Consider the following 12,162-nt stretch of genomic DNA (forward strand, 5'->3'; position numbering starts at 1 on the left):
AGAGCTTCCAGGAACACGAATGGGCAAAGCGAAGCAGGCAGTCTTCAAAGCATGCGAGAGTCTCGAGGACCACAAAGAGCTGTTTCACATCTTCCCGACCGGGGACAAATATATTTCGCTTGTGACTGGGAGTATCTCCGCGATCGTCAAGGTAAGACATTGTCTCGATGTCCTCTACCGGTAGATGGTGTTCCCCCTGACACCGCGCAGGCCGCCGTGAACCACCAAGCCGTCGCGACCGGCGTGTCGAAGATTCTCGCAGACAACTGGGATGATATCAAATATCCCCGGGGGCTTATCTCTGGCCCCTTCAACAATGAACCCGTTCGACCATATGTCGCCCTCTTCTACACCGAGGTTTTCAAGGTCCTTGTGGGCATTCTTGTTCACTGGCACCAATCCCGTCTGCGGCGTGTCATCCATAGTTTTAACTTCGGTTACGTCGAGAACCTGGTGGGCAAAGCAAGGTCAAATATGAAGGAGCTGATGACCAAAGTTGAACAGCAGATGCAGCCGGAAAGATGGAACAAAGTGGCCAGTAAAGAGGACTTGCTTCCGATCGGCGAAAAGCTGCAACTCCTTTTGCGGGAGCAGGCTCGCATGAACCAAAGCTTGCAGTTACTTGCCGTTAAGTCAAAGTCCCATAATGCATTATCACTTGATATAGATGATACCAAACTTTTGCCCCAGGAGTCAGATTGTTCGTCTCTGTCAGCTGCCGATCGGACAATGTCAGATTTCAAAGACTCGGCTCAACATCTCAGATCGTATCTTCAAGACGTATACTATGCGAGCTTGAAAGATCAAACCCACAATCTCTCTGTCAGTCTCGAGGTCGTTAACATTGTACAACAATGGGTTACTACACCAGTGTCTTCCTGCCTCTGGATTGACGGGCCTTTTAACACCGCCACCCCTTCGCAGAACACCCTCATGAGCAGCTCTACCCTCGATACAATCCAGTCCATGAATCTCCCAGTCATTTCCTACTTTTGTCTGAACATCTGGGAATACGAAACGGGCCCACCGAGAGATTCCGAACTAGTGAGAATGGTATACTCGCTGCTTTATCAGCTTCTCCGATATATCCCCGACTCCTTACCACCTCCTGCCGCACTGGACTCGTTCGAATTCTCCTCGCTGGATGGGTCGACAGACTCTCTAGCAACTGCCATCGCGATCCTTGATAATCTACTACTTACTGCACCCCGAACATTATTCTGTCTCATCAATGGCATCCAGCTGCTTGATGATGGTACGATGAGTAAATCAATGGAGCTGTATTTAGAGCAATTTGTCAAACTATTCTGCTCACCTAGAGAGACTCCACCTCTGTCCAAGGTTCTATTCACGACCGATGGCTTCACGCCTCTCTTGAGCTTGCCTACCAGTCTGGATCAGATTGAGAGATGCACATATGATCAGCCCATGGGGCACAAGCGGAAGTCTGATGGTAACTCCAGCCTGATGATTACTTTGCAACAAGCAGTTGAAAGCATCCGATATGTGAGAACCAGACTGGGTCTCGTAGATTACATTAGTCCGTCTTTATCCTTGTTGTTTTTTTGGTTTTTTTTCCATTCCTCACTTCGTGCATGGTGGAATGCCTCATTGTGCCAAGCATTCCATGTTGCCTATCTAGGCCTTTGCATGCCTGAGGCAAGTGCCAAGCATTTCGCCGTCTGCACCTTTTAGATACGTAACGATACGAACACCACGACTTTTCCTACATCAATTCAATCATCAGTATTAATTAAGACATATGTTCATTCATTCCATCCTTTTTGACCACTGCAGTGCATCCAGTCCCTGCAACCCACCTACATCTTCCCCTCGTCAGTACGCACCACAGCACAGTCGACAAGCTAACAAAAGAATATATTTTTCGCGACTCTATAAACGTGTCAATTATAAACAGTAAGCAAAAACACACATGTTGAATTTTACTTCGATGCTATTTCAAAATCAAGCCTCGACTTACAGACTATCAAATGGTTATAATGAACCAAATGTCACAGAATCATAAAGATAGGTGAAGGTGGTTATTGCGTTATTTCGAGTAGTGTAGTTAGTTAGTCCGAACTCCGATGTCAGCCGTGCCAAGCCCCGTGGCATCGGAATAAAACCAGGATCGGAATGCGGGAATGCCGACATATAATCGGGGTTATTCCGCGGCCCCCTCCCGCCCGTCACTCTTTTTTGATTCTCCATCGATCTGTCTGATTTACGCCTCAGTTTTGAGACGTTTGCTTTTGAATCGGTCGGAGTCAGGTATGAAGGCCCACGGAGCTCGAGATGGTTCAGTCCGCAGGAACGGAAAGCCCACATCCTGTGAGCCATGTCGCATCTCTAAGATCCGATGCGATCATGCTCGGCCCACATGTAGTCGGTGCGCTCAGAGGAAGCTTACCTCAAAGGTAGACATGATTAATTATACCCTTCATGGTGATTCCGTAACCTGCTTGGCTGATTCTCCTAGTGCTTTTACCATCCTGCCCCTTTAACGCGACCACGTGGTAGCAAACCCCGTTCAGGGTCAAGACAGACCGAACCCACTCCGTCTAGGTCCAGGGCAGAAAGAAGCCATGACGTACAAGTTCAAAATAGTCCTGCAGTTCTATCTCAACTACACACGCCGGGTGGATCCTCCGGAATAGTAGAGAGTGAGCCCTCCACCGCAGGGCGAGGGAATTACTTGGGCCCGTCCAGTTTCCTGTCCGTGTTTCAAGACGTCAGTCCCAACCTCGAGGTCTCGACATATGCTCGATCCTCCGGCTCGTGGGGTCGCTGGAATAGTGCTTCGAATACTTTCGCGCGACGGCTGGTCCAGCTCCTTCGTCCGTTGGCGATGTATGAAGAAATGATCACCCGGAACTTCGAAGAATGCTTGTTTAACACGATCCCGGAGCCCCTAGCACTGCAACCGCTGAGGTTACTTCGGACTCAAATTGAGAGCGGAAGGTGGTTTGATGATGAAGAGGCTCTAGCCTCTATTATCACTCGCAACACGGCAGAGAAATCGATTGTCATCACCCCTAACATGACGCCGGACGAGTTCTACGCCACTTTCACCGGGGAGAACCTAAGATGGGAGTTTGTCGGAATTATCTTCACTTTGGCAGGACTAGCCACTACAACCGTATGGTATCAGTCTGACTCTTTTCTGAGCGAGACAGAGAAGGATGCTTTCACAGAGGAGATGGCTGCTGCAAGTAACGCGTGCATCGACATTTGCAATCAGCATGACAATGTTAACGATTTGTTGGTATGGTTGTACCATACACATTTCGCGCTGGTGGCCGATGCCATTGAGGAACTGAGTAAATAGTCCTGGAAATGTGTCATAACCCATGGGCTTACGAAATTTAGGTGATTACGTTTTTCGAGTCTTCGGGAATTTGATATCGCACATGTATTCCCTTGGCCTGCATCGACTCCAAGCATCTAATGCAGATATCCCTTTCTTTCTTTCGGAGACACGGAAGCGAGTATTTACTTCGTGCTATCGCACTGACAAGAATATCGCCATGTTTCTCGGGAGACCGCCCCGACTGCCGGATCACTATTGCGATACAGATCTGCCGCTAGATCTCGAAGATGAGAGTCTAGTCTTAGATCCAGTGTCTCTCAAACAGGTCCTCAGCGGGATATCTGCGGACGGCTGGAGTGATGGGCCGTTTTCTCCTAATGGGAACATCCGACCGGCAACCGCAGTACGAGTGAGATATAAGATAGCGAAATTACGAGAACGAGTGGTGGCACTTTTTCTGGGCAAGAAGACTAAGACTTTTGACGACGAGTTACAGTACGATTTCACAACCCCCGTAACATCGGAATAAATCTCTAATAAGCACCTAGGGCAGTTCATCTCGACCTGCAACAAATGTGGGAGAGTATTCCGGTCCAATTTCACTATCACGCCACCGGATTCGGAGACAAGAACCCGGCCAACGCGTCCGTTCGGGTCATCACCTCGATGGAGTATCTGCAGGCAGTCTCGCAGATAGAACGAATTAGATGCCGCCAAACTCAGGACTCTATGCACAACTTACTGAATTCATCGATGCGAATCGTTACTGCCTTGATTGAATTCATTAAAGCCCGCAAGCAGGGTGGAAATATCCAAAAGGGGTACATGGGAGTGGTGAGCTGGCTTAACTTCAAACTTTGCGTACTTATATCTGGGTATTGATTCTTTTTAGTTCCTTCTTTACGGTCTTCCAGCCGCCGGGGTGCTCGCGATCGAGCTTCATCGATGCACCGTTCAGGGGACGCCGCTTCCCTCCTCTATTCCTCGGTCCACCATAATTCGGAATCTGAGCCTGCTTGTATCATGGTTCGAAGACGTGAACAATGTCATTAGCATCACGCAGAAAAATTGCGTGCAGGTCAGCGAGGTAATTACAAGACTTCTTGACGAAACTTTGAACCACCATGCCGGGGCAGGTGCCCAAACGACGGACCAAGTCCAGCACCGATCAGGGATCGAAGGATGCGAGGGACCCCTAAATGATAGTATTACGGCTTTGGGACCCCCAGCCGACAGCCTCCTGTTGCCGGACGAGAACGCCCTCAACGTGAATACATTTGGAACGAGTGTTGAGTTTCTAGATTGGTGGGATGAATTCTGGGTGGATGGTTCCATTCCGGAGGCTGTGTTATAAACCAGGACAACCTAAGGACAACCTCAGGGCGACGTAATGAAATTATGAAAGTTTTAGGATCTATCAAGATAAAAAAAATAACATGTTCTCTATAGATACTACATACTCGTTCCAAGGTCACCGGCAAACAAACATGGGAGTCAAGTCAATATCCATACATGAATTATTAAATAAAATTAAAGCTGGGCCAAATGTGTAGTGAGAGATCGACATCTGGCCCATTAATGAAGGAAATTAGGGATGGTGGTCATCTTGGGAGTCGTTCTGGGAGAAGAGTGGGATACTCGGGCTTGGTGGAGGAAAGGCAGGAAGACCTTAAATGCCCATCGCAGCCACAACGAGCGATCCAGCAACGACACCGATCCACACGTTACCCTGAGCACTGGATGCGGAGTTCGAGAGAGGAATATCCGAGGAAGAGGCGCTGGCAGTCTATTGAAAAAATCAGCAATATGGTCATAGCAATTCAGACAGGAGAATAAACGCACAGCCTGTCCGGTAGGGGTACCCGATCCAGAGACGGGAGTTGACTTAGACCCAGTTGGGATTACCGGATGAGAGGATCCTGGCGCTGAGGCAGTGGTGGTGAAGCTCTGGGTAGCAGACGGAGCGGTGGTGCCTGGTGCGGTGGTTCCTGGAGCGGTGGTGAACTCCTCAGGTTCGACAGAGGTAGTTGCTGCCTCGGTGGAAGCCTCGGTGGGAGCTTCGGTGGCAGTAGCACTGGGCTCAGCGCTAGTGGTAGAAGCAGGTCCCACAGTGGTCGAAGAGCTGTCACCCTCATCATCATCACTCGTGTCCTCGGGAGTGGAATCTAGACCACAGGACTCAGCGGCCTTAGACACTGAGTTGCCGTAGTACTTCCAGATGTCAAACTTATTGGCACATTTCAAGCAGTCAGAGAGCTGAGACTTGAAGGTGCTCGAGTCACAGAAGTCGTCAGACCGGGAGGACGTGATCACGCCACCTTGAAGTTGTTAGTGCTAGTTTTGGATGATGTGGTGAATTGATATTGTACCGCAGTTGGCATGGCATTCATATGCGGGGGTGCCGGGTTCCTGGCGACGGTGAAGAGGGACAAACTCGGGGTAATCAAAGGCACTGGCACTGATAACCAGGCAGATAAAGGCGGCAAGGGTGGGGAAATGCATGATGAATGATAGCAGCGAGTGAACCTGTCAAGGTAATGTAAAGACCGAAATCTGGGACAAGTGGGTAATGAATGACACTGAATGAGAAGGAGGCATCTTGTCAACAGCTCATGAGCTCTTACTTATAGACCTGGGAAAGGGCCTAAATTGCCATTGCATCCTCACGAACGCTTCATTTCCCAGTCTCCGTCCGATTCATCGTACGAGTGCTCGGGATTCCAGCATCCTGTCGGGTCTCATTGCCAATTTGAGTCGGTGTCTCACTCGAATCATGCAGCCTAGACCTGAAGAGGCTTTCCGAGGGCGTTCCGAGGGCATTCTCCACCGCGATCCCTGTCCACTGGGCTGGTCAAGGAGCCAGCGATGTAACGGTCACTCGCTTATGGCAGTCAAAGTGGGTCTCCCGGCCCACAGCCATCTTATCTGATTGATCTAATCTGATCCCCTTGCCAGCCAGTCGATATTAACGGCTCCGTCGGACCCTATGAGAAGTCGAGCTGGCCTGGTCCGAGCGGTTTTCTCCGACTGATAAGTTCATCTATTTGGTCTTGGCGGTGTGCTCGGGCTTGCAATAATGCCACGGACTGAGTTGCTAAAATGTCACTCCACTGGTTGCAGGGAAGCGAGAACATCCGGTTGGTTTGTTTCCTGCACCAGGAGGAAATCTCTGATGGTGGCCCTGATGGTGCCTGTCGCTTCCTGGCTCAGGACTTAGCTCATGTGAAAACGGTGAAAAGTATGACACATTTGTCGCCGAGAGTAGTTCGGGTATTCGCCGCCCTGGCGTGCAACGCCGACTCGACGAAAGCGCAGGGATATAAAGAGGGGTGATCGGGTCCAATATAGGTAAACGAGATACTCTCTTCCATCTATCCCGTTGAAATTTTGTCCTCTTGCCTTTCCGGCTATAATTTGCCCATCATGAAGAGCTCTATCTTGTCCCTTATCGCTCTGTCCGCCACCGCAGCTTGGGCTCATGGAGAAGATGCCGCGAAGGAGATGGGCGCAGTGGCATTCATGTGGCCGCCAGACCGCAAATGGGGAGAGAAGTATGATAACAACGCGCCCTGTGGCTCCAATACCGGACCAGTCAACAGAACAGACTTTCCCTTGAGTAGGTTAGGGATTCCATGCAGCCAGTTCCAGTCTGACAATCAACCATAGTCAACGGAAAGTTAGCTCTTGTTGTCCAAGATGAGTCCTGGAACGTCCAGGTTGCCATCTCTCACAAGAACAGTATGCACCATCCTGCTCCCCTTTACGAGAAAATGGACTAACACCCGGTAGACCCGACCAGCAACGACGATTTTGAAGCGTTCATCGAGAAGTCCGATGTTTCCGATATCAAACCCGGTCACGAATGTTACTCTGTCCCGAATCCTACCATTGATGCCGAAGCAGGGCAAAACGCAACCTTCCAGATCAAGTACACCAGTAATATGGAGACAGACAAGAACGAGACCTACTATGCCTGTGCCGATGTGACCTACGTACCTACCAGCCAGTTCACGTACTCGGTTCCTTGCTTCAACGTGACGTCGGATGAGTTCACCGCTGTAAGTACCACAACAGCGGGAGCGGGATCCACCGCCACGGCTGGGTCCTCGAAGGGGTCCGACGACAAGAGCAAAGCGGAATCGGACTCGGATTCTAGCAGCGGCGGTGGGGGTTCCGGTCTTTCGGGTGGTGCTATTGCGGGTATCGTGGTCGGTGCAGTGGCAGGTGTGGCCATTGGCATTGCGTTGCTGTTCGGATACCGGAGACTCTTGCAGAAGTACCGCTCAGCGAGGAACCAGGCTTCTGTCAGGAATGTGGACTGGGCGGAGAGTGCCAAGGGAGAAGTTGATCATACTCCCTTGGGATTGCGGAAGATTAGGTGATTGTGCTCTGCGATCATGGTCCTGTGATATTGTCCTAGTAGAGTCGATGATATGAATATGGTAGGTTTTGGGTAAGAAGCCGGACAGCTGGTGGATGTGGTATGATTATGTGATGTATGCTTCATGTTTATGTTAATGTCTTTTATTCCGAAAAATCAATGCCTCTCCTATGTCAATAACTCTGCAAGCTGTGAATTTTGATATACTTTGCCGAATGGCAAGTTTTCATAGCCTTCCATAAAGCAACATACTCATCTCCTACCATCCGGCATCATCACACACGTCAAAATACAGAAATAAAAGTTTAGTTCAGGCAATAGCGAGACTATTCTCAACCTCACTCTTCTATAAGGAACGAAATAGAGATTCAATGATAAACTAAGCTACTATTATATAAGAATTTCGTAGCCAGAGTGCCATGTACAGGAAACAGCATTCGCCGCTTCCTTTCATTTCGAAGCCCGATTCCCACCACAGACTCGCCTCCAGACAGTGCTCAATAAAGCACATGGAGGTCCACAACACACGAACTGTTCACTCTCCAGGTAGCAACACATCCCCCCACCCCCTGCCATCACCAACGCCACTCTCACTGCCATTCTCCCGGATCCCCTCCCACTCGGTCATATTCACCCACCCAATCAACGCCCTATCGCCAAACCCCCCCACCCAGAACACCTGGCGAACGACCAACCTGGCCCAGAATCCTGCATGCGCCGCGCCCTCCCGACCGGGCAGCCAAGCCCTCGCGTCCGGATGAGCGTTCAGAAAACACCGTTCCAGACCCACTCTCGTCTCGGGGTCCGCGGTTGGGTACGGTTCCAGGTACCCCATCAGCACGGCGCGCGGTAGCGCCATGCGACTGTTCGATAGGTCTCGGAGAGTGATATCCGTGCCAGAAGCGATGTGGTCCCACCAGTCGACGGAGAGGGAGACGTTGGACCCGAAGGCAGCGTTTTTGAAAGTAGTGCCGAGGTGGAGGCCTAGGATGGTTGGGTTACCATCCGGGTGGCACGAGGCAAAGTATTCCGGCAGGCTGATAGGGAGCCCCGAAACCATTTCTGGCGGATTGTAGTGGTGGACTGGGTCAGGGATGATGGATGCTGGGAAAGTGGTGGAGATACGGCCGACGGTGGACTTGTGCAGGAGACGCCGTGCTAGAATGGTGGATGTGTACCAGGTCGGGAGAGTGTGACGCCCCCAGGAGGGTTTCGGGGTCTGGCTTTCAGTGTTCAGGACTTTCTGGGTGTTGTCCTGTGCTAGAAAACTATTCGATCCCAGTGATTGCAGGAAGGAAAGTGGCGTTAATCCTAGTGCCAGAGGGCTGACAAGGAGCAGGATGGCTGGCAGTAATTGCATGTTAGGAAGTGGGGATCAGCAAAAATCCAGATAACTTCCAATGGTCTTTTTGTGACCCGAACGAAAGGTGGGTGTGGAATGATGAAGTCTTTATACTTCGATGGCAGTTCAAGTGGATCACGGCGAGTCGAGTCGCTTTTCACGGCACCGACTAGTATGCCCACCGTACCATTCGCGGCCACCAGCACCCAGGACGATGGGCCTCGGAAGGAAGAGGTCCGGGACTGGCCATTAGAGCATGCTCCGATCACTGCACCACTTGAAGTAGGCCCATATTTGGGTCTGTGGAGGGAAAGATGAAGATGTGAAATCTTTCAGCAAGGCATCAATATTCTGCCTTCGGTCATTCAAAAACGACCGAGAGAACCTATTACTGAGAATTCAGAGCTATCAAATTCTCGGAGTCAGGCTTGTCTGCTCTTTTCCCCTTTGCTGCGCCTGTAGTGGCGGCTTTACGCGACCTCCAACATCCCGGCACGAGTCCTGCGCATGTATAGGTGGTGACCGCTAGCATTTCCATGACCACGGCCATGCCGATAAACATGAGCAGACAGCCCTTGAACCAGTGGAGCGCCATATTGTCGAGGGACACGCACAGCGCCGAGTAAACGACGCGCACGAGCAGGAAGGGCAGAGAAGCCACGGCCGCCATCAACAGTCGCTTCTCCGCTGACGGGACACATTGAGTGTAGAAGCACAAAGACACCGTGCAGACCGCCAGGGAAAAGAATGCGATCAGATCGAGGATTACGCTCGCGACGAGAGCAGACGGAACCTTGGTGGTCGTGAATCCCGCAAAGTCGGAATCAGGCACCGACGTCGCTCCAACGATCCCCAGGATGAATGCCCCGACGAGAAGAAGGGCTTGAATGTGCATGACGAATGATCGGACAATCGTCTGGCGTTTCTTGTGCACACTGTTTCGAACCACCAGGATGAGACCCAGCAATGTGCCCAAGAGGAGAGGAAGCCCAGCATGCGTCAGGGTCGCAGCGCCCCGGTACAGAGAGAAATTCAGCGGCGCCGCGAGGGTCCCCAGTTCCATTGCGGCCCCAAGAATCCGCACGATCGCAAAAGCGACTAATGCGGGCCAGCACGGTTGTTTGCGCCATCTGCGAAGAGAGTCTGGTCAGAAGTGGCTTTCCAGTAGTGGAAGTTGAACAGAGAAGAGGCCTACCCATGTCGGACGGTCAGCGCGACCGCGAGGGATAACGCGACCGTATAACAGACCACTTCGGCAGTCGCGATCGTGTTCTCGTAGGATAGTGTCATTGTACCGGCTGAAGTCCTGTTTCAATTGGATTTTATTTTATTTAATTTTTTTCATGCCGTCTATGGCGACCGTCGCTCTGTATTTTAAAGGGCCATGGATTTGGGTTGCCTTCGAAAAGACGCGCAGGCATCAACAATCCGAGGATCCGCATTACGTATGCCTCCTGCGTGAGCCACCCGGGGGGATCTAAGAAAGAATTAAAGGGAAAAAAAATTAAAATTAAAAAATAAAATAAATCATGGGAACGATATATAGAGAAACAAAGAGAAACGGCATCTAGAAGGAATGTTGGTCCGAGTCAATCCAAGTCGACATCCCCGCGCCGTGGAGACTCTTGGCTAGAACATTCCTCTTTTCATATACAAACATACCTACAGGTATTCAACCAGATGAAAACACGCTCTGCTCGCTGCCCGTCGAATGCCGACAGACAATCCTCGGCCATCTGCCCGATCTGCAGGCACTCCAGGCCAGCATTCTGGCCCATCGGTCCCTGCACGCGGCCTACTTTTCCCACCAGACATCCATCCTCCGGCGTATCGTGCTGCAGCTCATTTCCCCCGAGCTTCTACCGGACGCCGTATTGGTGCTAACCTCGTCGCGATTTAACGTCGAGCCCTGGACCAGGGCCAAGGTGTTTTCGATTCTTAAGGAGCATCGCCGGGCACTACGAGGCATCCCGTCGCCCTTCCGTTGGACGTTTCGCACCGCTAGCCAGTTGCAAACTCTCCATGATCATATTAAATTTATGGCGAAGGTCTTTGTCAATGCAGCATCTGCAGAATGCCTCAGTCTAAGCCTGGCTGATCAGCCCCCATCGAGACTCGAATGGTTCCGGGTCGCCCGCAGCTTTTATCGCTTTGAGATATACCGAAATCTGTTTCGAGGGAGATATACGCCAGCAGATTTCAAATATGTGGAAATTTGGAATGCTTACTACAAACGATTTGCTGCCTGGGAACTTGAACAGATTGCCACTGTCGGGAATATTTATTCAGGGTCATCGCAATTCATGAATTCCCAATTACCACTGGAGCTCTCATTTAGTATCACTGACCGGTGCATAGCATTCAACGACATTGCCGAACATGACATACAGTGGGCATTTCGGGGTATCGCCTATCCATTATTCGAAGACTGGGACTACGAATGGGCCTCCCATATAGCAAACATTGTCAGTCTTTTCTTTCCTTTACAAGATAATCCAATCGACACACTAACAGCGAAGCTATAAGCTCGCGCAAGGGGTCGCTTTCCTCCATAAAGTGATGATAGCAGAGACATACAAGGAGCGTTATCGTAAAAATAATTTCAAAAAATAAAAATAAAAAGTCAACAAACGACGTCCGTGATCGAAATATTCCAAAACAGAGTGGTTCTGCTCTTCTGTTTGCACGAGGCGCAGGGCCAGAGGGCCAGGGGGGACTCCACCACCCGTAAGAGGGTCTCGGCGCTACCGGCCAACTCTTCGAATCAATCTGGTCAACCTCAAACTTCTGTATACTGTAGAGGCACGATCCATATGAGTGTTTCTGGGGATATTGCGCAGGTAGATATGCTCATGAAGCGTCGATGCCTTCCATGGCTCCCAGAGCCAGGCAAAGGAAGAACGTCGGCGGACAAAACGCGTCAGTTGAGCGTGAGCGTTCAAAGGAACGATGTAACATACATATACTGCATCATATGATACATCATGGGGTATGGTATAGATGTAAAGTGCGTGTAGCCGGACGATGGAAGCGACGGGGGCGAGAGAACCGGTGAGGAAGATTGCGACGAGAGCCCCTGTTGAGTTCTTAGCACTACATTCACATCCATGGATTCACTCATTCGAAGGC

General features: G+C 50.7%; 6 protein-coding genes across 6 annotated transcripts; 3 read left to right on the plus strand and 3 right to left on the minus strand.

Moving 5' to 3' along the window:
- Positions 1-19: 19 nt before the first annotated feature.
- On the plus strand, positions 20-4,664 carry KD926_010060 (fungal specific transcription factor domain-containing protein; the record flags this gene model as incomplete). Its single annotated transcript, XM_053102567.1, has 6 exons — positions 20-151; positions 211-1,506; positions 2,480-3,320; positions 3,370-3,805; positions 3,859-4,144; positions 4,203-4,664. 6 exons carry the CDS (start codon positions 20-22, stop codon positions 4,662-4,664), a joined length of 3,453 nt encoding a protein of 1,150 aa, XP_052953940.1.
- Positions 4,665-4,979: 315 nt separating this feature from the next.
- KD926_010061 (uncharacterized protein) lies at positions 4,980-5,812 on the minus strand (the record flags this gene model as incomplete). Its single annotated transcript, XM_053102568.1, has 3 exons — positions 4,980-5,096; positions 5,153-5,628; positions 5,680-5,812. The coding sequence occupies 3 exons, from the start codon at positions 5,810-5,812 to the stop codon at positions 4,980-4,982; spliced, it is 726 nt and encodes a 241-aa protein (XP_052953941.1).
- Positions 5,813-6,733: 921 nt separating this feature from the next.
- On the plus strand, positions 6,734-7,692 carry KD926_010062 (copper acquisition factor BIM1-like domain-containing protein; the record flags this gene model as incomplete). The annotated part of the gene is made up of 3 exons (XM_053102570.1): positions 6,734-6,926; positions 6,977-7,048; positions 7,100-7,692. The coding sequence occupies 3 exons, from the start codon at positions 6,734-6,736 to the stop codon at positions 7,690-7,692; spliced, it is 858 nt and encodes a 285-aa protein (XP_052953942.1).
- A 534-nt stretch (positions 7,693-8,226) lies between these two features.
- Positions 8,227-9,051, minus strand: KD926_010063 (uncharacterized protein; the record flags this gene model as incomplete). Its single annotated transcript, XM_053102571.1, has 1 exon — positions 8,227-9,051. One exon carries the CDS (start codon positions 9,049-9,051, stop codon positions 8,227-8,229), a length of 825 nt encoding a protein of 274 aa, XP_052953943.1.
- A 370-nt stretch (positions 9,052-9,421) lies between these two features.
- On the minus strand, positions 9,422-10,323 carry KD926_010064 (uncharacterized protein; the record flags this gene model as incomplete). The annotated part of the gene is made up of 2 exons (XM_053102572.1): positions 9,422-10,163; positions 10,229-10,323. The coding sequence occupies 2 exons, from the start codon at positions 10,321-10,323 to the stop codon at positions 9,422-9,424; spliced, it is 837 nt and encodes a 278-aa protein (XP_052953944.1).
- Positions 10,324-10,609: 286 nt separating this feature from the next.
- KD926_010065 (uncharacterized protein) lies at positions 10,610-11,558 on the plus strand (the record flags this gene model as incomplete). The annotated part of the gene is made up of 2 exons (XM_053102573.1): positions 10,610-10,631; positions 10,702-11,558. The coding sequence occupies 2 exons, from the start codon at positions 10,610-10,612 to the stop codon at positions 11,556-11,558; spliced, it is 879 nt and encodes a 292-aa protein (XP_052953945.1).
- Between the last annotated feature and the right edge of the window lie 604 nt (positions 11,559-12,162).

This window comes from Aspergillus affinis (assembly GCF_023601865.1).
Source record: "Aspergillus affinis strain CMG 70 chromosome Unknown NODE_76_length_176809_cov_89_000192, whole genome shotgun sequence".
In the NCBI taxonomy this organism is placed as follows: Eukaryota; Fungi; Ascomycota; class Eurotiomycetes; order Eurotiales; family Aspergillaceae; genus Aspergillus; species Aspergillus affinis.